Genomic DNA, 26,749 nt, shown 5'->3' on the forward strand with positions numbered 1-26,749 from the left:
AGATCAAGAGAGATCAAGTTAAGGCCCATGAGTTGATTTATCAGCACTGAAGTCTTTGACACCTTTGATGAGCTATTTCAGTGGTACAGTTGGGGTGGTGGGGGGATGGGGGATAGCCTGATCAGAGTGCCTTCAAATAGGAGGGGAGGAAACAAAGATTAGTAGTATAGAATACTCTTTGAAGTATAACTATAAAGAGAAGTAGAAAAACTGGGCCATAGTTGGTGAAGAATTGTGGGATCAAGTCAAGCTTTTAATTTTTTCTTCTGAGATAGGAAACGTTGATGTCTTGATGGGAATCATCCTAGTCAGGAGGAAAACTGCATCGAATCTGAAGAAGGGGAGAATTGTTGAACTGATGTCTTTGTGCACAAATGGAAAAAGGTTGGCCTTCATTGGATGGACTGTCTATGCTCCCTAGTAACAGAGCTCACAGCTACAGGTGCAGGCAGGATGGTAAATGTAGTCATGGAACATGTGTAAATTTTCTTTTGATTGTTTATGTTTTCTCATGAAATAAGACATAAAAGAGTGGAGGCATTGGAGGTTTAAAGAGAGAAGCTAAGAGATTGTTGCCAAAGAACAGGAGAAAGTCATTGACTAGGTAAATATAGTAGGATTGTTGGGCAACATGAAGGGCCACTTGAAGTAAAAGTGAGACCAGTCAGCATGGTCATATGATTTTCTCCATCTATGTACAGCCAAGTGGGAACAGATAGAGTTGGCAGAGCATTAGACTTAGCTGGGGTTTGCTGGGTAAATAAGAAGAACGGAGAAAGAAGCAAGGGAATGATTATGATAATGGATCACAGAAACAGAGTTGGATAAGGAAAGAAAAGAGGACAGGGATGAAAGGTGAGCGTGAAAAGATGGTAGAATTAATGGAGTGTAGATCCCATGGGGTCTAAAGAATTGTGATAATCAAATCCTTGACATTTGTAGTGCTTCAGGGTGTATACAAAGTGCTTTGGGCTCATTTGCATAATAACCCTATGAGGTAGGTAGGGCAGATGGTGGTGGTGGTAGTGATTTTCATTATATAGATGAGGCAGGATTTAAAGAGGTAAAATGACTTAATCAAAAATCACACAGTGCCGGGCGTACGCAGTGGCTCACACTTGTAATCCCAGGCACTTTGGGAGGCTGAGGCAGGTGGATCACCTGAGGTCAGGAGTTTGAGACTAGCCTGGCCAACATGGTGAAGCCCTGTCTCTACTAAAAATACAAAAATTAGCCTGGTGTGTTGGTGGGCACCTGTAATCCCAGCTACTCCGTAGGCTGAGACAGGATAAATCGCTTGAACCCAGGAGGCAGAGGTTGCAGTGAGCCAAGATCATGCCATTGCACTCCAGCCTGGGAGACAGAGCGAAACTCCGTCTCAAAAAAAAAAAAAAAAAATTCACACAGCAAGTCAATGGTAAAGCATAGACTGAACCCAGGTTTCTGTTATATGTAGTCTTTGTGCAATGTCTGCTTACAGATTACTCAGTCTTGTTGAAGAGATGGAATATAGAAGACAACTTGAGAGAATATGTAATCACGTGTTCAATTCTGTGTTATGGAATGGTATAAGGAGTTTACTCATTCAGTAATACATATTGAAAGCTTAGTAAGGTACTAGGCATTATCATAAGGACTAAGGAAACACCAGTGAACAAGACAGGAAATATAATCCTGAGGTTACATGTTTTTAGAGCGGTTTCTCTGTGATTCTTCTAAGACATCATGTTTTGGTTAAAAGCAGGTTGTACTAAAAAGTTAGAAAACTTGTTTTTCTGCTACTTACTGTGTGTAACATTGTTACTTCAACTCACCCTGCCTTAGTGGGGGTCCCCATGGATAAACTGATTATGGCTTTGCAAGTTCTCCCTTGCCTAAAAATGCTATCAGTTTGGATCTGTATTCTAGCCTAAAGAAATAGTTGCTCTAAAGTGTCATCATCTAACTTCCTGATCTAAACAGTGAGAATGCCACATCTTACTTTATAGTGATAAGACCCTGTTTACATGTGAGATGCTGCACAAACATGCATTCTAAAGTAATCCTCCATTTTTGAAACTTGGGAAACCTGAAAGGGGGACAGGTCATGTGGCACCTGTAGGTCCCACAGTCCCCGTCTTTAACCTATGATATCTGAGGACCTATTAAAAGCTTTAAGGTCATCTGGGCGTGGTGGCTCATGCCTGTAATCCCAGCACTTTTGGGAGGCCGAGGCAGGAGGATCACCTGAGGTCGGGAGTTTGAGACCCACCTGACCAGTGTGGAGAAACCCTGTCTCTACTAAAAACACAAAATTAGCCAGGTGTGGTGGCACATGCCTGTAATCCTAGCTACTCAGGAGGCTAAGGCAAGAGAATCGCTTGAACCCTGGAGGTGGAAGTTGCGGTGAGCCAAGATCATGCCATTGCACTCCAGCCTGAGCAACAAGAGTGAAACTCCATCTCAAAAAAAAAAAAAAAAAAATGCATTAAGGTCAGGCACAGTGGCTCATACTTACAATCCCAGCGCTTTAGGAGGCTGAGTTGGGAGGATCTCTTGAGACCAGCCTGGGCAACATAGCAAGACCTTGTCTCTACAAAGAAATGTTTTAATTAGCTGGGCGTGGTGATGTGTGTCTGTAGTCCCATGGAAGGCTGAGGTGGGAGGATCGCTTGAGCCCAGGAGTTCAAGATTGCAGTGAGCTTTGATTGTGCCACTGCACTCTAGCCTGGGCAACAGGGCAAGACCTGTCTCTGAAAGAAAAAAGCTTTGAAATAACTAATGACTTCTTCCCCCTCTTCTTACTCCTTCCTGATGTGATTTAGGCCTGGAAGAAACGCTGGTTTATCCTGCGGAGTGGCCGGATGAGCGGTGACCCAGATGTTCTGGAATACTACAAGAATGATCACTCCAAGAAGCCTCTGCGGATCATCAACCTGAACTTCTGTGAGCAGGTAGATGCAGGCCTGACCTTTAACAAGAAGGAGCTGCAAGATAGTTTTGTGTTTGACATCAAGACCAGCGAACGCACCTTTTACCTGGTGGCTGAGACAGAAGAGGACATGAATAAGTGGGTCCAGAGCATCTGCCAGATCTGTGGCTTCAATCAGGCTGAGGAGAGCACAGGTATGAGAACACACACAGATCTTTCTCACAGGGGGTTGAGGTGAGGCCCTTGGATTCCTGGAGCATTGAGAGCAGGCTCTAGCTAAGGTTTCCTGTTGGAAGAGGGTTCATAGATAAAGGGTAAAGAGTGTGAAGGGGTTGGCCAAATATTAGAGGGACACCTGGCCCTAATTATGCTCTAACAGGAAACCAAAAAAAAGTGTTGGGGTTGTGATAAAGCTAAAGGTATTTGTGGTGTTTCCTTAGGTGCCTCAACACCGCTGCCGTTCCTCATCCCTCCTGCTTTCTCTCTTCCCTGTGCTGTCCAGCACTCTGCGTCCCATTACCCGTCACCCATCCCATAGGGAAGGTCTCACCTTGGTCCGTTCTCTGCTTCATCTCTGTCTGTCCTAGCCCATTTCAGGCCATCCTGCACAGTCACACTTGACCCTTGTTTGTGCGGGTTCTTTGTGATGATTATTGACGATTCAGTGTTCATTTATGTTTACTTGGGAGGGGACAGATAAAAGGAAACAGTGATTTATGTTTGGGTTTTGATAATCTTCACAAAAGAGTAGCTCACCTTTTTGAAATGAGTGTTAAATTGTAGAAATGCTCCTTAACATTTGTTTAGGCTCATCTCAAACTCTCTGGGATGGTTGAAGAGCAGAGTTTTTTCTGGGGCAGTAGAACTGACCTAGCAATTCTACTCCTAGGCATATTCCCAAAACATGTTCACACAAACACTTGTACAAGAATGTTCACAGCAGTATTATTCATAATAGCCAAAAAGTGGAAACGACCCAAATATCCATCAATAAATCAAATATGGTATATACATATATATTACTAAGCCATAAAATGATATGAAGTACTGAAAACATATGTTAAGTGAAAGAAGACAGAGAACCATCTTTTTATGATTCCACTTGTATGAAGGTTCAGAGTAGGCAAATCCACAGAGACAGAAAGTACATTGGTGGTGACTGAGAGTGACGGTGTGGGAAGCGACTGCTTATGAGTATGGGGTTTCTTTTTAGAGTGGTAAAAATGTTCTGGAGTTAAATAGTGATATTTGTACACTTTCATGAGTATACTAAAAACCACTGTATTTTACACTTTAAAATGCTGAAATTTATGGCATGTGAATTATGTCTCATTCTTTTAAAAAAAGTTCCTTTAGGTGATTCTGAGGACCAGCCAGGTTAGGGAGCCCCTAGACATAGGACCAGCTTCATGGACATGTGAACTGTGGAGTCACAAAGAGCCCCATCCTTAGAAGGCCTTGCACTTGGTTTAACACTCCACTATTACTATCTTGAAGTTGTTAATAGTTTTTTTAACAGGAAGTTCTGCATTTTCATTTTACACTGTGCTCTGCAAATTATGTAGCCAGTCATTCCTGAACTAGATGTCCTAACCTAGGAATTCTGTGATTTTTATCTTCCTTGGGGAAGGATAATGAGCCCCTATTTATTAAGTTCTTTGGTATAATCTTCTTGCTTCCTCAGTGGAATTTCCTGTTTTCCCCAAAACTTTGTCATTTATAGGTTTCATGGAGATTGTTTTTGTTTTTTTCCTTTATTTTATTCCTGATGGAGAGCAATGCATGTTCAGTGAAAAAAAGTCGGGGAGGGAAGGCGCCCCAGCCAGGGCAACATAGCGAGACTAGAGTGCAGTGACACAATCATAGTTCACTGTAACATTTTTATTTTGATAAAAAATAAAAATTAGCTGGGCATGGTAGCATGCCTATAATCCCAGCTACTAGGGAAGCTGAGGTAGGAGGATTGGTTGATGCCAGGAATTCAAGGTTGCAGTGAGCTGTGATCGCACCACTGCACTCCAGCCTGGATGACAGAACGAAACCCTGTGTCCAAAAAAAAAAAAAAAAAAAAAAAACAAAAAAAGTTGGGAGTGGGGAATAAGAAACGAATTAAAAGGCCAGGGAGCTGGGCACGGTGTTTCACGCCTGTAATCCCAGCACTTTGGGAGGCTGAGGCAGGCAGATCACCTGAGGCCTGGAGTTCGAGACCATCCTGACCAATATGGTGAAACCCTGTCTCCACTAAAAATACAAAAATTAGGCTGTGGTGACGTGCACTTGTATTCCCAGCTACTCAGGAGGCAGAAGCGAGAGAATTGCTTGAACTCAGGAGGCAGAGGTTGCAGAGAGACGAGATCTGCACCACTGCACTCTAGCCTGGGTGACAGAGGGAGACCCTGTCTCAAAAAACAAACAAAAAAGCAGACTGGGCACAGTGACTCATGCCTGTAATCCCAACACTTTGGGAGGTCGAGGAAGGTGGATCACCTAAGATCAGGAGTTCAAGACCAGCCTGGCCAACATGGTGAAACCCCGTCTCTACTAAAAATACAAAAATTAACCAGGCATGGTGGTGGGCGCCTGTAATCCCAGCTACTTGGGAGGGTGAGGCAGGAGAATCGCTTGAACCCGGGAGGCAGAGGTTGCAGTGAGCCGAGACCATGCCATTGCACTCCAGCCTGGGCAACATCAGCGAAACTCTGCCTCAAAAAAAAAAAAAAAAAAAAAAGCAGGGGGAGAAAAACTTCACAAACACACCAGTCTCAAAGCTTTCATAAATGTTGTTAGCAGTGGCAAATCTATCTGGATCTGCAGCAACCTCAATTCTTGCCTCCTCAGAAGAAAGAATTCGGCCAAAGGGCATAAGGCAGAGTGAGACACTGAGGCATGTTTTAGAAGAGGGGTCAAAGTTTATTAAAAAGTGTTAGAGCAGGAACAAAAGGAAGTAAAGAACACTTGGAAGAGGGCCAAGCGGGCATCTTGAGAGATTTCAGTGCGCTGTTTGACCTTTGATCTGGAGTTTTATATATTGGCATGCTTCCAGGGGGTTGTGTCCCTTCTCTCCTGATTCTTCCCTTGGAGAGGGCTATCTGCACATGCAGTGGCCTGTCAGCACTTAGGACAGGCTGCATGCACAGCCCGTGTTTACTAAAGCTGTACACATGCCCATTTGAGGTGTTCTTTTACCAGTCAGGTGTTCCTAGAGGAAAGCCAAATACCAGTTAAACTACCATTTTGCCTCATAGTGTGCATGCTTGAGCCCACTTGCCTATCTCCTGAGATCTTATCAGAAAGCTGCTGATCACCAGTTTCAGGTGTTTTCTATCGAGTGGGAGGCCATCTTTCTCCAGCACCAGCTGCAACCAGTTGTTATTTTAGAGAGTTTAACCGCCTGACTCTCACCTGATGGTTGCCTGACATTCCTGGTGGGATGGGGGCAGGAGCCTCTCCTGCCCTGCTCATGTCTGCCTAACCACCTACTCTAACAATGTGAGAAATGGGTCCAAGAAGTACCTCAGCTTTTTAAGAAATAGGTATGATGAGGGGAAAATGTAACCAAAAACCAAATGGCTTTTAACTGAATTATTTTCTTGTGGGATTAGAGGTGTTCTCATCAAGAAAATATATTCTTGAGATGTGGCAAAAATGACTCAGTGCAGATATCTTTCTTAATCACATATTTAGGCCGGGCGTGGTGGCTCATGCCTGTAATCCCAGCACTTTGGGAGGCCGAGGTGGGCAGATCATGAGGTTAGGAGATCGAGACCATCCTGGCTAACACAGTGAAACCCTGTCTCTACTAAAAATACAAAAAATTAGCCGGGCATGGTGGCGGGCACCTGTAGTCCTAGCTACTCGGGAGGCTGAGGCAGGAGAATGGCATGAACCTGGGAGGCGGAGCTTGCAGTGAGCCGAGATTGTGCCACTGCACTGCAGCCTGGGCAACAGAACGAGACTCCATCTCAAAAATAAATTAATTAATTAATTAATTAAAATAAAAATCACATATTTAAAAGATATGTCTGAATCCTTTTACTGTTAGGACTTCAGTACAATGAAAATGTGGAAACTGCGTTATCTGGGCTTGCTTTCTTTGGTAGCAAGATTCCTTTGTTCATTCACACATCATTCATTCAGCAAACCTTATGGGATATTCATTTTATGCAAGTTCCTGTCATAACCAATGAGGCTACAAAGATGAACAGTAGAGTCTGAGTGCTCAGACATCATAGCCTAGAGGAGGGGACAGGCATGCAACCAGATAGTCACAGAGTCATGCTGTAACAGGAATCACCAAGATTAGCAACACATACACCACCAGCTTAGGCCTCCCTAAGGAGGGGAGTATTAGAGGGGTATTTTGTCAACAGCCTTATCAAATAATATATTTCCTAGCCTGTAATCCCAGCTACTTGGGAGGCTAAGACAGGAAGATTGCTTGAGCCCAGGAGTTCTAGACTGCAGTGAGCTGTATTTTTTAAGAGGCAGGGTCTTGTGAGCCCTGTCACCCAGGCTGGGGTATAGTGGCATAATACAGCTCACTGCAGCCTCGAACTCCTGGGCTCAAGCAGTGTTCCCACCTCAGCCTCCCAAGTAGCTGGGACTACAGGCATGCACCACTACACTTGGGTAGGAAATATATTCTTTTCTTCTTCTTTTTTTTTTTTTTTCTTGAGACGGAGTCTTCCTCTGTCGTCCAGGCTGGAGTGCAGTGGCACGATCTTGGCTTACTGCAACTTCCACCTTGCAGGTTCAAGCAATACTCCTGCCCCAGCCTCCCGAGTAGCTGGGATTATAGACAGGCAACACCATGCCTGGCTAATTTTTGTATTTTTAATAGGGACAGGGTTTCACCCTGTTGTCCAGGCTGGCGTCAAGCTCCTGACCTCAAGTGATCTGCCCACCTCGGCCTCCCAAAGTGCTGGGATTACAGGCGTGAGCTATGACGCCCAGCCGATATATATATATATATATCTGTGTGTGTTTTAATATATATATACACACACAAATATGTATATACACATATGCATCGATATATTTTCTTAAGCCTTTTTAAAGGAATTATTTTATTAGATGTCTAGTGTTTTAATTATCAGAGCAAGAATATCATCTGTGATAGAGGTTTAAGGTTATTTGTGAGATCCTTCTGTTGAAAACAACTGGCTTTTCTTCTATCTCAGAGGAGAATCTGGTATGTTAAAAGATTCAGTCACATGATGGGTTATGTTTTAATTTAGTAGCTCTCTTAAAACTGCATTATATCTGTAAAACCTTCAGGTAAAAAATTAAAACTTAATAATTCATTCAGTGTTTTTTTTTTTAACTGAGAATTGGGATCTGAGGAGAAACAGAAAGTTAACATTTGACTGCTTTCTTTTGCTTAGTAGCCTATTTCATTTAATCACTTTATCACCTTTATTTCCACTTTTCAAATGATGAAATTGAGTACTGTTTCTTCCCGGCCTAGCACTTTTATAACTCCCCAGGACTAAAAATCTTCTCCATCTACTCACTCCCCGTCCTTGGCTGGGTTCGGAAGGGCTACCCAACTCTTATCAGCCCCAGTAACTCTTCCTTAATGCAACACTGCTTTCCTTTTACTGGAGCCTGTTGAGAACAATCTAGTCACCGGAATCTTCGTGTCAGCACCTGCCTTAGGTGAAGAGCACCTAACCCTTGGTGGCCACAAAAAGAAATAATCGCAGCTATGTATTGAGCATCTGTTCTGTGAAAGTTGAGACTTTACATAAATTTCCACTAAAAAGTCACAGTAATCATTTGAAACAGCAACGATTTTACCCAAGGTCACACAGCTAGAAGATGGGAGAGTTGGGATTCTAGTCTAACCCAGGCCTGACTTTGCATTATAATGTGCTGTGTTTTTGTCCCTGTTCTCCTGGAATATAAGCATCTGCCAGAAACAGGTGTGGATATTTTTGCCCCTTTAGACTGCATCGTACTGGAAGAACCCACCAGGGGTCCCTATGGCAGGCTGAGGTTCTCTCTCCTTACTAACCCATGTTGCCAAAGTCCTTGGTCTGGAATATTCCTAATTTAGTAATTTCAAGGGCTTTAATCCAGTCATCAGGCCCTATTGGTTAGTCTGTTCACTGGGGACAAGGATGTCTGAGTTCAAATCACCACTCTGTGATTACATGAGCAGGTCACTTAATAAAGTCTCAACTTCCTTTTATAAAATAGGGATAAAATACTTTCTGTTCTCACCCCATGCTTCTGCTTCTCCATGGATGCATCCAGACAGACATAGAACCCACTGGCAGCACCTCAAGTTGCACATTTCCCAAAGGACTATTCACATTGTTTTCTGCATAGGGATATCCCCTGGAGTTGTTCAATCCAGTGTCCCTGCCCCTGGTTTGCTCCTGTAGAGGCTTCATCGTATGTGGAGCCTCTTTCAAGCAGATACTCCCTCTTTTCCTTTCTTTCCTTCCTTCCATCTGTTCATCTGTCCTCCTTTCTGTCTGTCTTTCTCTCTCATTTGTCTCTCTGTCTGTCTGTGCCCAGGCTGGAGTGCACTGGCACGGTCATGGCCTCCCAGTCTCAAGTGATCCTCCCGCCTCAGCCTCCAAGTAACTGGGACTACAGGTGTGCACCACTACACCCAGCTAAATTTTTTAATTTTTGTAGAGACATGGTCTCCCTATATTGCCCAATGTATTAGTCCATTTTCATACTACTGTTAAAAACATACCTGAGACTGGGCAATTTACAAAAAAAAAAAAAAAAAAAGAGGTTTAATGGACCTACAGTTCCACATGGCTGGGGAGGCCTCATAACCATGGCAGAAAGCAAGGAGGAGCAAGTCATGTCTTACATCAGTGGCAGCAGGCCAAGAGAGAGAGCTCTTACAGGGAAACTCCTCTTTTTAAAACCGTCAGATATCATGAGAACAACCTGGGAAAGACCTGCCCCATGATTCACTTACCTCCCAGCAGGTCCTTCCAAAAACATGGGGGAATCCAAGATGAGATTTGGATGGGGACACAGCCAAACCATGTCATTCTGCCCCTGCCCCCTCTCAAATCTCATGTCCTCACATTTTAAAACCAATCATGCCTTCCAAACGGTCCCCCAAGTCTTAACTCATTACAGCATCAACTCGAAAGTCCACAGTACAAAGTCTTATCCAAGGCAAGGCCTTCCACCTATGAGCCTGTAAAATCAAAAGCAAGTTAGTTATTTCCTAGATACAATGGGGATACAAGCATTGGGTAAATACAGCCATTCTAAATGGGAGAAATTGGCCAAAACAAAGGGGCTACAGGCCCCATGCAAGTTCAGAATCCAGTGGGGCAGTCAAATCTTAAAGCTCCAAAATGATCTCCTTTGACTCCCTGTTTCACATTCAGGTCACACTGATGCAAGAGGTAGGCTCCCACGGCCTTGGGCGCTCCACCCCTATAGCTTTGCAGGGTATAGCCTCTCTTCTGGCTGATTTCATGGGCTAGAATTGAATGTCTGCAGCTTTTCCAGGCACACAGTGTAAGCTGTCAGGGAATCTACCATTCTGGGGTCTGGAGGATGGTGGCCCTTCTCTTACAGCTCCACTAGGCAGTGCCCCAGAAGGGACTCTGTGTGGGGGCTCTGACCCCACATTTCCCTTCTGCACTGCCCTAGCAGAGGTTTTCCATGAGGGCCCCACACCTGCAACAAACTGCTGCCTGGGCATCCAGACTTCCACACATCCTCTGAAATCTAGGTGGAGGTTCCTAAACCTCAATTCCTGACTTCTGTGCACCTGCAGGCTCAACACATGGAAGCTGCCAAGGCTTGGGGCTTCCACCCTCTGAAGCAACAGCCCAAGCTATACCTTGGCCCCTTTTAGTCACGGCTGGAGTGGCTGGGACACAGGGCACCAAGTCCCCAGGCTGCACACAGCAGAGGGACCCTGGGCCCGGCCCACAAAACCATTTTTTCCTCCTAGGCCTCTGGGCCTGTAATGGGAAGCACTGCTGTGAAGACCTCTGACATGGCCTGGAGACATTTTCCCCATTGTCTTGGGGATTAACATTCGGTTCCTCCTTACTTATGCAAATTTCTGCAGCCAGCTTGAATTTCTCCTCAGAAAATGGGATTTTCTTTTCTATTGCATTGTCAGGCTGCAGATTTTCCAAACTTTTTGTTCTGCTTCCCTTATAAAACTGAATGCCTTTAACAGCACCCAAGTCACATCTTAAATGCTTTGCTTCTTAGAAATTTCTTCCCCGAGATGCCCTGAATCATCTCTCTCAAGTTCAAAGTTCCACAAATCTCTAGGGCAGGGGTAAAATGCTTCCATCCTCTTTGCTAAAATATAACAAGAGTCACCTTTGCTCCAGTTTCCAACAAGTTCCTCATCTCCGTCTGAGACCACCTCAGCCTGGACTTTATTGTCCATGTCGCTATCATCATTTTTGTCAAAGCCATTCACAAGTCTCTAGGAAGTTCCAAACTTCCCCACATTTTCCTGTCTTCTTCTGAGCCCCCCAAACTGTTCCAACCCCTGCCTGTTAACCAGTTCCAGTCACTTCCATATTTTCAGTTATCTCTTCAGCAGCACCCCACTCTACTGGGACCAGTTTTCTGTATTAGTCCATTTTCACACTGCTGATAAAGACATACCCAAGACTGGGCAATTTACAAAAAAAAAAAAAAAAAGAGACATAATGGAGTTACAGTTCCATGTGGCTGGGGAGGCCTCACAATGATGGCAGAAGGCAAGGAGGAGCAAATCATGTCTTAACATGGATGGCAGCAGGCCAAGAGAGAGAGCTTGTGCAGGGGAACTCCTCTTTTTAAAACCATCAGATCTCAAGAGACTTATTCACTCTCACGAGAAAAGCCCAGGAAAGACCTGCCTCCATGATTCAATTACCTCCCACTGGATCCCTCCCACAACACGTGGGAATTCAAGATGAGATTTGGGTGGGGACACAGCCAAACCATATGACCCAGGCTTGTCTTAAACTCCTGGGCTCAAGTGATCCACCCGCCTTGGCCTCCCAAAGTGCTGGGATTACAAGTATGAACCACTGTGCCTGACTACTTTTGTTTTTTTTTAAAGACTTGTGATAGGACTCATATAAAAACTTATGTGTTTACTTTCAGCTAGAAGAGGTTTGTGGCAGATGGAGACTGTTTTTTCATCCTTCTTGCCACCTCCAGATTCTTATTTCTACTGCCACCTTCCAGTCTTCACATATTCCAACCAAAAATGTGTAGGATAAAACCTGCAGGCTCAAGACCAGACCAGGAGTGAAAGTGAGTTTGAAATCGACATAAGGTTGGAGGAAACAATCTCTTGATAGAGAACTCATTCCAAAAGGAAACCAGGAATGATGTTCTAGAAGGAAAAGCAGTTTCAGGAACACATATCAAGATTCTATATCATATATGTGGGATTTATTTTTGCTTATTTTGTGTGTACAAATGAAAGAACCTCACCTGCCTCTTGGAATCAAAATAGCTGTCAGTCCTCAGAGTAAGGAAGCAGAGAGCTGCTCTGAGCTGTGTTTACAGGCAGGCGGATCCAAGTCCTCACATTTGTGGCTCAGTCGTGGGCAGCTATCCCTGACCAGATGTACTACACACAAAAAGAGCCATCTCTCAGTAGAGAGCTTTGATGAATTATTCATGTGCTCAGGAGTCAACCCCTGTTAGGAAAGCCATCACCCCTTTTGAATTCTCAAAGCTGCAACTTCTCTTTTCCTTTTATTTCCTGCCTCCTCCATTTATTCAGTAGCTATTCTAGGGCCTGCACAGCCACTATCGCAGGGACTCCGAAAGGCAACTAGCTGCACTTGAGTCTCAACCTTGCTACTTATTTGCCTTATTGATGTTGAATAAATAACTTTCCCTCTTGGAGGTTTTATCATCTGTAAAATGGAGATGATGCTCCTCACAGCGTTGTTGGGAGGTTGCACAGGTAAAGCTTGGAGAATGTACAGGTACACATTGTGAACAGTAGCTGCTCACTTCACTTTTTCCTTGTAGTGGTCGTAGCAATAGTAGTGATGATTTTTATGTCTGTAGGACAAGATGAACAGGATATAATTTAAATATTTGGTGTTTTTACAGAACTTTATAGTCTACACAACACTTACGCAGTCTCATTTAAGCATGAGGAAACAAAGTGAGATAGGTAGGGGCTGATAATATCATTCCTATTGCAAAAGCAAGGAAACTAAGGCTTAAAGGCATTAAGTGATGATGCCAGAAAGAAGAGTGGCAGGGCCTAGAATCCAAGGCTTTTGACTCCCTTCTATGGCTGTGTCCTCTGACTCCTCACTTTTCCCAACCCATTGTCACAGAGCTGTTTACCATGGCTGCTTCTAAGTCACAAAATGGCCAGCAAGAAGGAAGAGGAGGAGCAAGAGGTTTATAAATCACTGAGAACTGACTTTTTTTTTTTTTTTTTTTTTTTTTTAAGACCGAGTCTTGCTCTGTTGCCCAGGCTGGAGTGCAGTGGCACGATCTCAGCTCACTGCAACCTCCACCTCCCGGGTTCAAGCGATTCTCTTGCCTCGGCCTCCCAAGTAGCTGGGATTACAGGCGCACACCACTATGCCTGGCTAATTTTTGTATTTTTAGTAGAAACGAGGTTTCACCATGTTGGCCAGGATGATAATGATCTCCTGACCTTGTGATCCACCTGCCTTGGCCTTCCAAAGTGCTCAGTGCTATCTGTACATTGATATTAACCTCTGATGGCTAAACTAGCAAGATAACATGATCCTTCTTAGAGGAACCTACAAGCTACTGTGAGTAGGCAATTTAGCTCACCAGAGCCCCATTTTGTAACTCTTGGAGATTTTGAAATAAGGCCAAAGCCTCCACTCTGTCTTCTCTACTATTTTAGTTTTTTACCTTCTCGAACTCCTTGGCAGGAATTTCACAGTAGTCACATGTCTAATCTTATGGAATAAAGAATTCCCAAAGTTCTGACCAACTCTTCTTTATCTCTTCCCCACCTTTTCTCTACTAAAATTTTAGTGAGACTGTCCCCTTTAAATATTTGGTAAATATTTAAACTTCTAGTAATCCTTAAGTTTGCCGAGTAAGTCAACGCTCAAATTATTTTAAGTCCCGGGTCCCACCTGGGGTCAAACGATACCCATAGGAATGCTTTTGGGGAAGTCTTCAGCATCCAGTGAGGACTGTTACTGGGGTCTTCAAACAGCTCTTTCCAGAGAGAATGACTGGTGCCTTAAAAGTCAGGACCTCTTATTCAAGCTGGGTTTCTTACAGCAGGGAGAACTGTGGTAGAGCCAAGTAGTCCATTCAGATTCATTCTGATGACCTTGGTCCTTCCCCCACCATGAAAAGAGAGAGAGAGCCAGGGAGAAGCCCTGCTCAGAGACCTCACTCTTTCTGTCTTCTCATCCCTGCGAGGGCCTTTTCCTCCCTCATTCCCTCCCTGACCTTTTGGGTTTTGTTTTATTAACTGAAATCAGACCAACTCCTCTGGGGAACCCTTGTTGGAAGCCAAAAGCAAATGTGGGCGGTAATATGCATCTTCTCCCCAGGCTGAGACTCCTCTCTTAAGGAAGAAAGAACAGAGTGGAGACTGACCCAGGCTCCAGCCCAGAGGCGGAGGCTGCTGTCTGAATCACCCACCCTTTTTTTCCACAGAGACAATGAGGAAAATAAATATCCAGACCAGTTTCCAGCCAGATCTGAAATTCTAATTCCTTTAAAAAAAAAAAAAAAGAAAAGAAAAAAAGGTTATTTTAAATAACCCTGAAATATCAGGCCTTCCTCCTCAATCTCTTGCTTGTCATTTTTTGTTTACAGCTGGTTCTAGTCATCCACAGAACAGGCCGTGAGTTCAAACATGAGCTCCATAAAATCCTCACAAATATTTCTTTGTTGTCCTAGAACAAACTCCAACCTTGACCAATTTCAGGGAAGTCCAAATCCTCTGAAAGAGGAAAAGGAGACAGGGAGAAACCTGACCCTATTCTCTTCGTTCTAAGTCTTCATCCTTATTTCTGCCTTTTTTTTTTTTTTTAAATACCAGACACTCCCCCTCACCACCCCAGCCAGCCAGCATAGATAGTCTAGTGTTACCTGCCAAAACCCAAAGACTGTTAGACTTGGGAGCATCTCGTCCCAACTCCACAGTGCCAGAAGCTTTGAATGGCTCCCAAACATCTCATAAGATCCCCCCTACTTTTTTCGTTCTTTGAGTGCTTCTGATTATCCCTATTAAAAGAGGATAATAAATGATTGTTGAATTGGTCCCTGACTGGATTCCAAAGCCCAGTCTAACTCTAATATTGGGCTAGAGGTAGAATTAGAACTTTGTATTTAGTGGTAAGGTCACCTTGGACCTCTGAAGATCTTGATTACGATTAAACATCCGGTTATGTGTAGCTCTACATAGGATTCAGAACTCTACAAAATCAGTAGATACAGTCTTCTCTCTCTAGGATCTGTGCTGGGAATGAGAGTCTTGGTTTTAAATTTCAGCTTTGTTATGATTTATCTCAGTTTCTTCAACAGTAAACTAGGAGTGATTTCCAAACCTTTTTTAAAGCATTGCTTTTTAACCAAATCTCACATGAAACAGAATAATTTATGAAACAATTGAGAGGGAGCCACTTTGAGTATAGCAGAGGAGAGGGTCAAGTGATACAAGCTGCACTCAACTGCCCACCCTTCCTTCTCCCCACCGGGTTGCCTGGGAAGGCTGGCACACAATGTGAGGATACTGGTCCGCAGCAGATGTTTCAAAACAGGGACCTGCAATGCTGAGCTACAGAAATTTTCATCAGTCCACAAAAATATGAAAACATGAGGAAGATACAATCCATTTTCATAAAACTAAATGTAATCAGATTTTAAGACTTCCCTTTATTCAGAGACTCTTTTTTTTTTTTTTTTTTTTTTTTTTTTTTGAGACGGAGTCTCGCTCTACGCCCAGGCTGGAGTGCAGTGGTAAATCTTGGCTCACTGCAAACTCCACCTCCTAGGTTCACGCCATTCTTCTGCCTCAGCCTCCCGAGTAGCTGGGACTACAGGTGCCCGCCACTGCACCCGGCTAATTTTTTGTATTTTTAGTAGCGACGGGGTTTCACCGTGTTAGCCAGGATGGCCTCGATCTCCTGACCTCGTGATCCACCCGCCTCGGCCTCCCAAAGTGCTGGGATTACAGGTGTGAGCCACCACACCTGGCCTATTCAGAGATTCTCTTTGTACATGTATGTTAAAGTGTTCTCGTGTGTGTGAAGTGACAGTCTTAGTAAATGGTAGTTTTCCATATTTGACATTATTAAAAATTGGCAGCCCCGTGTGTCCATTTCTAAAAGTGCACAAGTGCATAAACAAAGAGGCAGTGTTTTCACCTGTCCATGAAATGGAAGAGTCTGGGAAATAGTGATCTAGAGGTGATATGTGTGTCAGGACTACCTGGTTGCCAGCTTCTGCTTCTGTACTCATTGCCAAGGGCCTCTGAACTCTACCATTAAGTCCAGGCCCCCTGCATCCCAGCATAAAGCCAGTGCTGTGGGATCTTTTGTTCCTAGCCCTGCTCTTGTGTGCTAGCTACAGTTAGCCCTGGGATCTTGGCTAATTTTCCAGTGTCTCAATCTTTGCCCTGATAACCTGCCTGTAGTCTCAGATCCCACCCAGGAGTGGACCCTGTCCTGCTTTTATGTAGCCCCCTCTCATAGACCAGAGTCTTACCACACCTCAGACCAGTGGCTGGAGCCCACCTGCCCACTGGAAGGCTTCTGGGTTGCATGTGGTCTCTCTGCCTGCATTACTGAAAGAAATCTGCTTCTCTTTTCCCAGAACATGCTTCTTCCTCCTCTGGATTCTACTGCCCACATTTCTAGTGATGTTTCAGTTTCTGTTTCTGTGTTCACATATTCAGTGCCCTTACCACTGAGAACCTGCTTTTGCCAGTTCCTGTTCTAGAGACAAGGGTTAGAGAAGAGCATAAGACTTGGACCTGCTTTCAGTGGACTCCTGAGCCTTGTTATGTTCTCCAGTTTGTTCTCTCGGTCAAACCAGCATTGGAACTCTTCTTAGTGACTCTCTCTGCCTCCTCTATGTCTACTTCTAAGAGGTTCTGGGCTTCTCAGTTTTCAGCAAGGTTTACCTGCTTTTAACTGAACCATGCCTGGCTCCGTGCCAAGATATAACTACCAGATAAAAAATTGGGGGTTAACCTCAAGTGTGAAAATATATATTTTTTTAATTCTGAATTTGGTTTCAACATCAAGCCCCCATCTGGCCAGTGATAGAAATGTAAGTTTTAATCAACTCTGGGTAATCCTGGTCAATATGGGATTTTTTCAGTAAATTCAAGTTTGTCTTCTTTTGTCCCTGGGCTGCTATTTTAAATGCCCCAAGGCCTAGAGAACTGGAGACAGTTTATTGAGGCCGGAGCACAGTTTGGGATTGGGATTGGGGGAGGAGATGCATGGGAGACAAGGGTAAGGATGCGTCTTATTCCTCTTTAGATCACCGCATTAGTAGCCACAGAGTAGCTGCCCAGTAAATATCCACATTATTTATTTTTTTTTTTTTTGAGACGGAGTCTCGCTCTGTCACCCAGGCTGGAGTGCAGTGGTATAATCTTTGCTCACTGCAGCCTCCACCTCTCAGGTTCAAGTGATCCTCTCACCTCAGCCTCTCAAGTAGCTGGGATTACAAGCATGCACCACCATACCCGGCAAATTTTTGTATTTTTAGTAGAGATGGGATTTCACCATGTTGGTCAACTTGGTCTCAAACTCCTGACCTCAGGTTATCTACCTGCCTCAGCCTCCCAAAATGCTGAGATTATAGGCATGAGCCACCATGCCTGGCTGAATGTTTTAGCTACAGTGTTTGGTTATAACTTTGTAAACAGTTACACAAAATTCTTTTTAAAAATTCTGACTTATTTCCAGATATTTTCATTTTGAGAAATTACTGTTGGGGAGAACAGAAAGCTTTAAAAACATTCTCATCTTACTCATAGGTGACAAAGTGTGAGATACCTGAAATTCTGTATATTGAAACATATAACGTGTACTTTAACATGGTATAAAGTACAATGAAAAACAAAAAAATGAAGAAAAGCTCAAAAGAGATGATATACTAACTAGGCTGAAGACATAGAGCATACCAAAGACCTGAAGTTTATTTTACACATCTACCATTTGTTTATTGTTTGCTTTTATTTGCTACCTCCTTGGCCCTTTTATGGATGAGGTCAGTGAACAAAACCCTTCATGGCTAGTGAATCGTATTAGCAAGAACGCTCAGCCAAGACAGAGGGAATAGATTTCATAGAATGAGAAACTTCTAGAATATGAGATCTCAAAGGGTCCTTAGAGAGCGTTTAGTTCCAAACTGCTCAAATGACAGAGTGTCTAGAGGTGAAGAGAGGGCAACTAATTTGTTCAAGATCATGCAGCTAACTGGCCAGGCTAGAATTAAAATACAAGTTTCCTGACTTTTAGTGTTTTAAATGATGTTGATGGTTATGGTGATGATCATATAAAAATCACTTTATGATTTATAGAGTGCTTTTATATATATATATATATATATGTGGTATAGAAGGCCAGTTTATTACATAGGGTCTTAGAATCACATGAATATGAACCCACAACATTAATGACTTTAGTCTAAACATGGCCTTGGGTAAGTTAATTTACTTTTTTGAGCTTCAAGTTCTGCATCAGTAAAATAGAAACAAGACATTCTTCACAAGATTATTATGAAGATTAAGAATCCACTTAAAGCATATAGCATAATGTTTGGTACACAATAAGTACATATTAAATGTCTGTTGAATCTGTGACTAATAACTTTGTTGCTGCCTTCTCTATGACGTTTGGAGACGTCTACCATGCTACTTTTATCTCCCGAAAACTAAAATATCCTAAATAACCCCATCTCTGTTTTGCCCAAACTCAAAAACCTTTTTGCTATGTGTAATTAATATGTTTATCAAATAATAAATCTTGCTGAATTTCCTGATTTGAGGGGCATTACACTTGTCATTGTGGTACTCAAAAACAAAGGTGTCTTGGCCGGCCGCAGTGGCTCACACCTGTAATCCCAACACTTTGGGAGACCAAGGGAGATAAACCACCTGAGGGTCAGGAGTACAAGACCAGCCTGGCCAACATGGTGAAACCCCGACTCTACTAAAAAAAAACAAAAATTAGCTGGGCATGGTGGCACGTGCCTGTAGTCCCAGCTACTCAGGAAGCTGCAGCAGGAAAATCACTTGAACCCGGGCGGCGGAGGTTGCAGTGAGCTGAGATCGTGCCACTGCACTCCAGCCTGGGCAAGAAGAGTGAGACTCTGTCTCAAAAAAAAAAAAAAAAAAGAGAGAGAAATTTTTAAAAAATTCCTTCACAATGGCATCAAAAAATAAAATACTTAGGAATCAATTTAACAAAAACCATCCTAGATCTCTATACATAAAACAACGAAACATTACTGGGATAAATTAAAGAAGGCCCAGAATATGGAAAGCGAGATCATGTTATGGAGAAGACTCAGTATTGTTAATATGTCAGTTCTCCCCATATTAATCAGTAGATTCAGTCCAATCTCTGTCATGATCCCAGTAGGCTTGTTTGTATTGACATCAAAGCAAATTAGAAAGTACTATGTAATATGCGAAAACAGTACTATTTATCAAAACAGCATGTCAGTAATAATTCAGACCTTTTTCAGTCATAATGTTGGACTTTTTCGAGAATTTAATGGAGATATGTTAGATTGGTAAATAAAAGCTGTTCTCATTTTCCTTACAGTAGAAAAATATACCCAGAACTTATGTTTATTGCTCCCCCAATGAGATGTTTTACTTAAAACATTGACAAGAGACTGACATCCTTGCCCAGGTGACTGGGCATTCAGTCACTGGTAAGAAAATCACTTGATCTCTCTGAACTGTAGGCTTTCTGTCAGTAAAGTATTAATATTAAACTAAATGATCCCTTGGGTTATTTCCAGACCTGTGCTTCTGTGATATGGAAAAAGAATAAATGGTTAAGAATCAGAAAGAACAAGCTGGTGATTTAAGCTTGTTAGTACAAGTTTACCATATTAGACACTTGATTTTTTTTTTTTTTTTTTTTTTTTTTTTTTGAGACAGTCTTGCTCTGTCGCCCAAGTTGGAGTGCAATGGCGCGATCTCGGCTCACTGCAACCTCTGCCTCCCGGGTTCAAGCAATTCTCCTGCCTCAGACTCCCGAGTAGCTGGGACTACAGGCAGCCATCACCATGCCCGGCTAATTTTTTGTATTTTTAGTAGAGATGGGGTTTCACCGTGTTAGCCAGGATTGTCTTTATCTCCTGACCTCGTGATCTGCCCGCCTTGGCCTCCCAAAGTGCTGGGATTACAGGCGTGAGCTACCGCGCCCAGCCAGACTCTTGAATCTTTAAATTCTGTATGCTGACCAACAACTAGCATGTTGTTTGTGCCTAAAGTGTGCTATAATAAAAAGGAATATGGTTTCTTATAATAATACTAATGGGCTCTTCAAACTAGCTTATCTTGTCATTTCTTCTCTTGGTTATTTCAAAACATAAATTTGGGATTCGTTGGTTTCAGTTTTAGCTTAAATCTGTCTCCTTAGTGATGAACTTAAATTAGATGCTAATATTTTGAAGGAGGACATGATTATGCAAACCAGAGTGAGAACTTTTAGTCTAAGGGTCAGCAAACTTTCTCTGTAAAGGGCCAGATGGTAAATACTTTAGGCTTTGCCATCTGTACTTTGTAGCAACTACTCAGCTTTGCTGTTGTAGTATATATATGCAGCCATAAACAATTATGTAAATGAGTTGATGTAGCTGTGTTCCAGTAAAACCACAGAAACAGACCAGATGAATGTATGGGCTGTGGTTTGCTGACCCCTGTTCTAGTGTAATAATATGCCTTGGCAGGCCTGCTCAAATAGTGTACTCAGTATGCAGGCCCACTCAGTACAGATAGTATTTTGGCCTTCCCAGTGGTGTTAAAAAGACAACTCTCCCTTTTGGACCCCAATTTTAAAAACCTAGAGATGGCGAGGCAACAAGAGACAAGTCTGGGAGATGATTAGGGAAACTACAGATGTGAAACCAGAAGATTATTGGGACCCCCGGGACTGGAGGCAGGAGCTGAGAAAGAGCTGCCAGCTGCAAGCTGGGTCCTGTGAAGCTCTATAGCTGAAGTCCTCTACTCAGCACACGAAGGGCAGCTGACCCCATTTTTGTACCCTCTGCAACAGATCCTGCCTCTGGTCAAACCCTGCAGGTCTGGGAACACAGAGTTCAAGATCTTTTCCCTCACCAGGTTACCTCCCATAGTGCAGTGCTGAGGGCCAACTACCGTTTGTGGAGCACCTATGTGCAGGGACTGTGGCATTTCTTATTCCCCAGAACAATTCTTCAGGTAGCTGTTTTATAAATTTTACAAATTAGAACTCCTGGATTCAGGTACCATCCCTAGGTTTCACAACTAGTAAGCTGAGATTCGGACTCCAATGTGCATGTTCCTTTCCCAGTAGCACACTGCCTCTCCTGAAGCCAAAGTTCCCCTTCAGAGAGTTCTGTAGATCTCATAATTCCCTAGGCAAAACTGGAGCTCTTTGAATCCCAGCCTAGCCATCCATACTAGATCAGTTTAAAGTGCAATCTTGTGATTATTGCCGCTGATCACGATTCTTGATAAGCATCCACAACTGATATGTCTGACGCTTCTGTTTTACACCAATTGCCAGTTGTCTCAGAGTCACTGTGAAAGGAGGGGAAAGCTTATCTCTTATAAAGTTGGTTAGCTTCAAAATACAGTGATGTATTTTGGATATTTCTGTGGAAAGGTTACAAGGGTCAAATGCATCATTAACGTGAACTTATTGTACCCACTTGATGGATTGATTCCTGTGGGAAAACTAATGGGTTCCCAAAGTTCCTGAGGGGAGGGCTGAAGTGCTCCTCTGAATACAAATTTGTTCTTTCTGACTGCATGTAAGCTCATAAAGCATAGGCCACCCTTTGGGGCTGGCCTGCAGCTCAGTAGTGCCTCCAGTACCTGCTCCTGACCCTAAGTAAATCACAAGAGTGCTTCATTTCAAATATGAATGAATCCTTGATGGGACCAACTAACCAACCCAAGCCCCACACGAAGGAACAGGAGAAGGGTCTGCCACAACTGAGGGGTACAATAGGTATAAACAAAGCTCGTAACCTGACCTCTTGCAAATCAACAGGACAGTGCATGGCTAAATATAGACTTGCTGTCCCCAAACAGAAATACATGCAACCCAGAAAACCTCACTAAGTGATAACACTTTCTTGTACCCTAAAGAACTGTTTACATTTGGATCCCATTTGCTCATTCTTCTAACCCAGGGAGGAAAGATTCCAACAGAACTTGCTGCTCTAGTGTGTTTATTGAAGACCGCTTGTTCTGGTTCTGGTTTTGGTTTTGGTTTTGGTTTTGTTGAGACAGGGTCTCACTCTGTCGCCCAGGCTGGAGTGCAGTGGTGTGGTCACAGCTCATTGCAACCTCGACCTCCTGGGCTCAAGTGATCCTCCCACCTCAGCTCCCCAGCCCCCAGTCTGGGACTGCAGGCATCTGCCACAATGCCCAGCTAATTTATATGTATGTATGAGATATATATGTGTGTGTGTATATATATAAATATACACACACATATATATGTACACACATATGTGTGTGTATATATATAAATATATATATAAATATACACACACATATATGTACACGTGTGTGTGTATATAAATATATACACACACATGTACACGTGTGTGTGTATATATAAATATATACACACACATATGTACACGTGTGTGTATATGTGTGTGAGATATATACATATATATGTATGTGTATATATGTATATATATCTCACACATACATATATACACACACACACACAGACACATATATATATATACACACACATACATACATATATGGAGAGAGACAGACAGACAGCGTCTTCCAATGTTGCCCAGGCTGGTCTTGAACACCTGAGCTCAAGTGATCCTCCTGCCTTTGCCTCCCAGAGGGCTGGGACCTCCTTGTTCTAATTGGAACATTTTCTAGGCATAGAACATTGTGCTAAACACGATCAGAGAAAAAGAGATGGTCTGGATCCTGGATTCTAACAGCTTATAGTTTCACTTCATATGACGGATTTGTCAATTCCCAATTAGAATAAATGATAAAATTACGTACTACAAAAGATTTAGAAGGCATACACTGGGCGCGGTGACTCACGCCTGTAATCCCAGCACTTTGGGAGGCCAAGGTGGGCAGATCGCCTGAGGTCAGAAGTTCGAGACCACCCTGGCCAACATGGTGAAACCCCGACACTACTAAAAATACAAAAATTAGCCGGGTGTAGTGGTGGGTGCCTGTAATCCCAGCTACTCGGGAGGCTGAGGCAGGAGAATCACTTGAACCCAGAAGGTGGAGGTTTCAGTGGGCCAAGATGGCACCATTGCACTTCAGCCTGGGAGACAAGAGCAAGACTCCATCCAAAAAAAAAAAAAAAAAAGATTTAGAAGGCATGATTAATTCTAACTAGGGAGAATTAGTTAGATTCTAATTCCATCTCTAAAATGAGATGCCTCGAGCCAAAGAAGGTTGTAAAAGGACGTGTGACCAGGAACTGTGCTGTGCCACTAAGCTACAATCACTCGCTCTCTTTCCTCTTTGGCTTTCACAGGATCAGTTTCTGCTAATGTATACTGTGAGATCGTATGCATCAAGGTCAGGATGTTCTGACTTGGCTCTCCCTAGCGGAGATGGTGTTCTTTCTCAGAGTCTTCCCTTGGAAGGGGGATGGTGAATCATAGGCCCAGAAAGATCTCATGGGATCTCATGTTACTGCCTGCCTCTGTCTCTTTTTTCTTCCTCCGCTTTATAGTTTTTATAAACATTAGGAAACTTATATTTCTGAACTCGGGGATCTATTTATACTAGTGTTTAGTACTTTGATCCACAAATGTTTACTTACCATGCAAATAATGGGTGATAATATAAACTCAAAACAAATAACAGATCTGGTCAGCTAGTGTCCTGACCAGATCTCATAGCTTGATTGCTCCTGCCCCCAGGCCGACGTTATAGAGAGTACATTTTCATTCATAGCGATACATCTTTTAATTCAGGGGAAGGGCTCTTGGACTAAGATCTGAATTCTTATTCCAGGGTTCACTTCTGACCTTCTGTGTGGCCTTGGACAAGTCTTATTTCTCTGGGCCACAGTTTCTCAAACTGTAGATGAGAGATTTGAGAGGTGGGAGGAGGGTGGTAGTGATAAATTAGAGACTGGACTCTGGGGACCCTTCCAATTGCTATATTATGTGAGTTACTATGTAAAGTGGAGCCATTTTATGTTTGGCCTTGAATTTATGAATTTCCTCTGGCATAAATTATGCAGGCTTATGATTAAAAGTGACCTGGAGCTTTGGATCCAGCCTTGCCCTCAGCACCTGTCAGCATGCTTTTGTTTTTAGGATTTTCATATGTTCCTTGTTTTTCAATGAGCTTTCTACAGGGACCACCTATCAAATACTGTTTTCAAAATTATTTCGTCATCCTCTCTGCACTAGAACTTTTACAAGTTTACCACCATTCCACTTCTAGTAATAAATAATGGGACAAGTGTCAGGCCGATAGCCATTTATTGAGTGTTTAATAATTACTATTTACCTATATTTCATATCATCAAATCCTCAAAAGAACCCTGTTGAGTAGGTGTTCTCTTTGGCATTTGACAGTGTGGGAAATGAGGTATAAAGAGATTAAAAGTTTTGCTCAAGGCCCTGTAATAAAATAGTTTCAGACCAAACACCACATGTTCTCACTTATAAGTGGGAGCTAAATTATGAGAACACATGGACACAAACCAGGGAATAACAGGCACAAGGGCCTACCAGAGGGTAGAGGGTAGGAGGAGGGAGAGGAGCAGAAAAAATAACCATTGGGTACTAGGCTTAGTACCTGGGTGATGAAATAATCTGTACATCAAACCCCCATGACACAAGTTTACCTACATAACAAACCTGCACGTGTACCCCTGAACCTAAAAGTTTAAAAAGAAAAAATGCCAATGAAAACATTATAAATTTACGAAAATCAAAAAGGGTACCCTGTGTATGGAATTATAACATTGATTCATATATTATATGTGCTATTTAAAGTTTATACATTCAGGCCAGGCACGGTGGTGCACGCCTATAGTTCCAGCACTTTGGGAGGCCAAAGTGGGAGAATAACCTGAGCCCAGGAGGTTGAGGCTGCATTGAGCCATAATTGTGCCACTGCACTACAACCTGGACAACAGAGTGCGACCTTGTCTCAAAAAAAAAAGAAAATTAAAAATTAAAAAAAATTTATAATTCAACTCTAAGAAGCTTCTTAAGAAAACCTTTAAATACATGTTTCTCATTGAGGAAAAAAAAATTAAATAAAATAGTTTCAGAACCTGTGTCTGGGAAGTCCACATCAGGGTTATTTTTGTTACACCTTGTTCCTTTGGAGCCATAGATTATGTGAAGGGCCAGAGGGAACATGGATGCTTATCAATTTGCAATTTTGATGATCCAAAGAAAGGTTTTTGGAAATATTTGCACTTTCATTTGTCACTCAAAGCCTGCTTTGCCTTTTCTTCAGTAGACCCTAACCCTTCTGTCTCTGCCCCAGAATTAAGAACCAGAGATTGTTAAAACCAAACCAGTGGATCCTAATCTGAATCTCTGTAAATATGACTAATGAGGTCTGAGGTGGGACCAGCTCTCTGCATTTACATTTCCCAGAGATAACTTTGATGTGTATCCCTGATCTAATCCAACCTCTTCTTTTTGTAAATAGAGACAGTGAGGCTTGGGAAGATGAAATGGTGTGCCCAGATTCACTCAGCCAGTAGGCAGTAGAGCCAGGCCTGGAACCCCTTCCTTATATTTTAACTTTGCTTCCCTAGTACCATTCACCTCATAGGGCTCTTGTGGGAGTTCTTCCTCTACACAGGTGAAAAAAATTGGCTTTGGAGACTGTGAGATCTGATTCAGATTTAGGGTATGCCTCTTTCTGGCTGTGTGACCCCAGAGTTTGCTGTTGATGTCTCTGAGCCTATTTTTCTTCATCCAAAAAAAAAAAATGGAGGTAATAATATGTACCTCACAGGGTAGACTAGAGGCACATAGTAGGTGCTTAGTAAATGGCAGCTGTGATTACCACAGTCACTGTTGTCCTTTTGGTTCTCATTAATTCCCCGTATACCATCTGTACGGAGTATAATTGTGACTGAAACAGTGACAGTTACCTTCCAAGCATCCGTCATGTCTTGGAAAGCAGCTCGTACCTCTTTGGCCAATCTCAAGGTCTCAACCAGCTCCATGTGTACTCCAGGAATAGGAGCAATAACAGTAGCTAAGTACTATGCTAAATGCATGCTATAAAATGATCTCTATTCCTCACAGCAGTCCTACGAAGTACTTAGCCCTATTGAACAAGTGAGAATTTAAAAGACTTATTAACATATCCAAGGCTACAGAGCTAAGAGTTAGCAGAGTCAGACTTTGAATTCAGCTCCAGTATGGCTTTTGGTCTACCACTTTATGGGTTCTGAGACCCACTGAGGCTTGAGGGTGGGGATAAATTTTGGGGGGAGAAATGAAAAGGGCACTGAGATAAGGGAACTAGTCATTATTTGGCCAGTCATCTTTTCCAGAAACTCCCGCCAACCACCCCTTTTCCTGCTCATGTTATCACTAGCCAGTCGATGGCTGGGCTGGCCTGGGCTGGGCTCCTCGGCTGAAATCCTTCAGAGCTTTCCTGTTCTAGAGTTTTGCAAGAAGGTG

At 42.9% G+C, this 26,749-nt stretch overlaps 1 protein-coding gene across 4 annotated transcripts in view; it reads left to right on the forward strand.

Moving 5' to 3' along the window:
- Positions 1-26,749, forward strand: part of GAB2 (GRB2 associated binding protein 2) — a 212,832-nt gene that overhangs the window by 144,270 nt on the left and 41,813 nt on the right. For all 4 annotated transcript variants that reach the window (XM_030794813.1, XM_030794816.1, XM_030794815.1 and 1 more), the window contains exon 2: positions 2,805-3,105. In XM_030794813.1, the coding sequence (XP_030650673.1) occupies positions 2,805-3,105 (301 nt within the window). The remainder of the gene's footprint in view (positions 1-2,804; positions 3,106-26,749) is intronic.

This window comes from Nomascus leucogenys, chromosome 15 (genome assembly GCF_006542625.1).
Source record: "Nomascus leucogenys isolate Asia chromosome 15, Asia_NLE_v1, whole genome shotgun sequence".
In the NCBI taxonomy this organism is placed as follows: Eukaryota; Metazoa; Chordata; class Mammalia; order Primates; family Hylobatidae; genus Nomascus; species Nomascus leucogenys.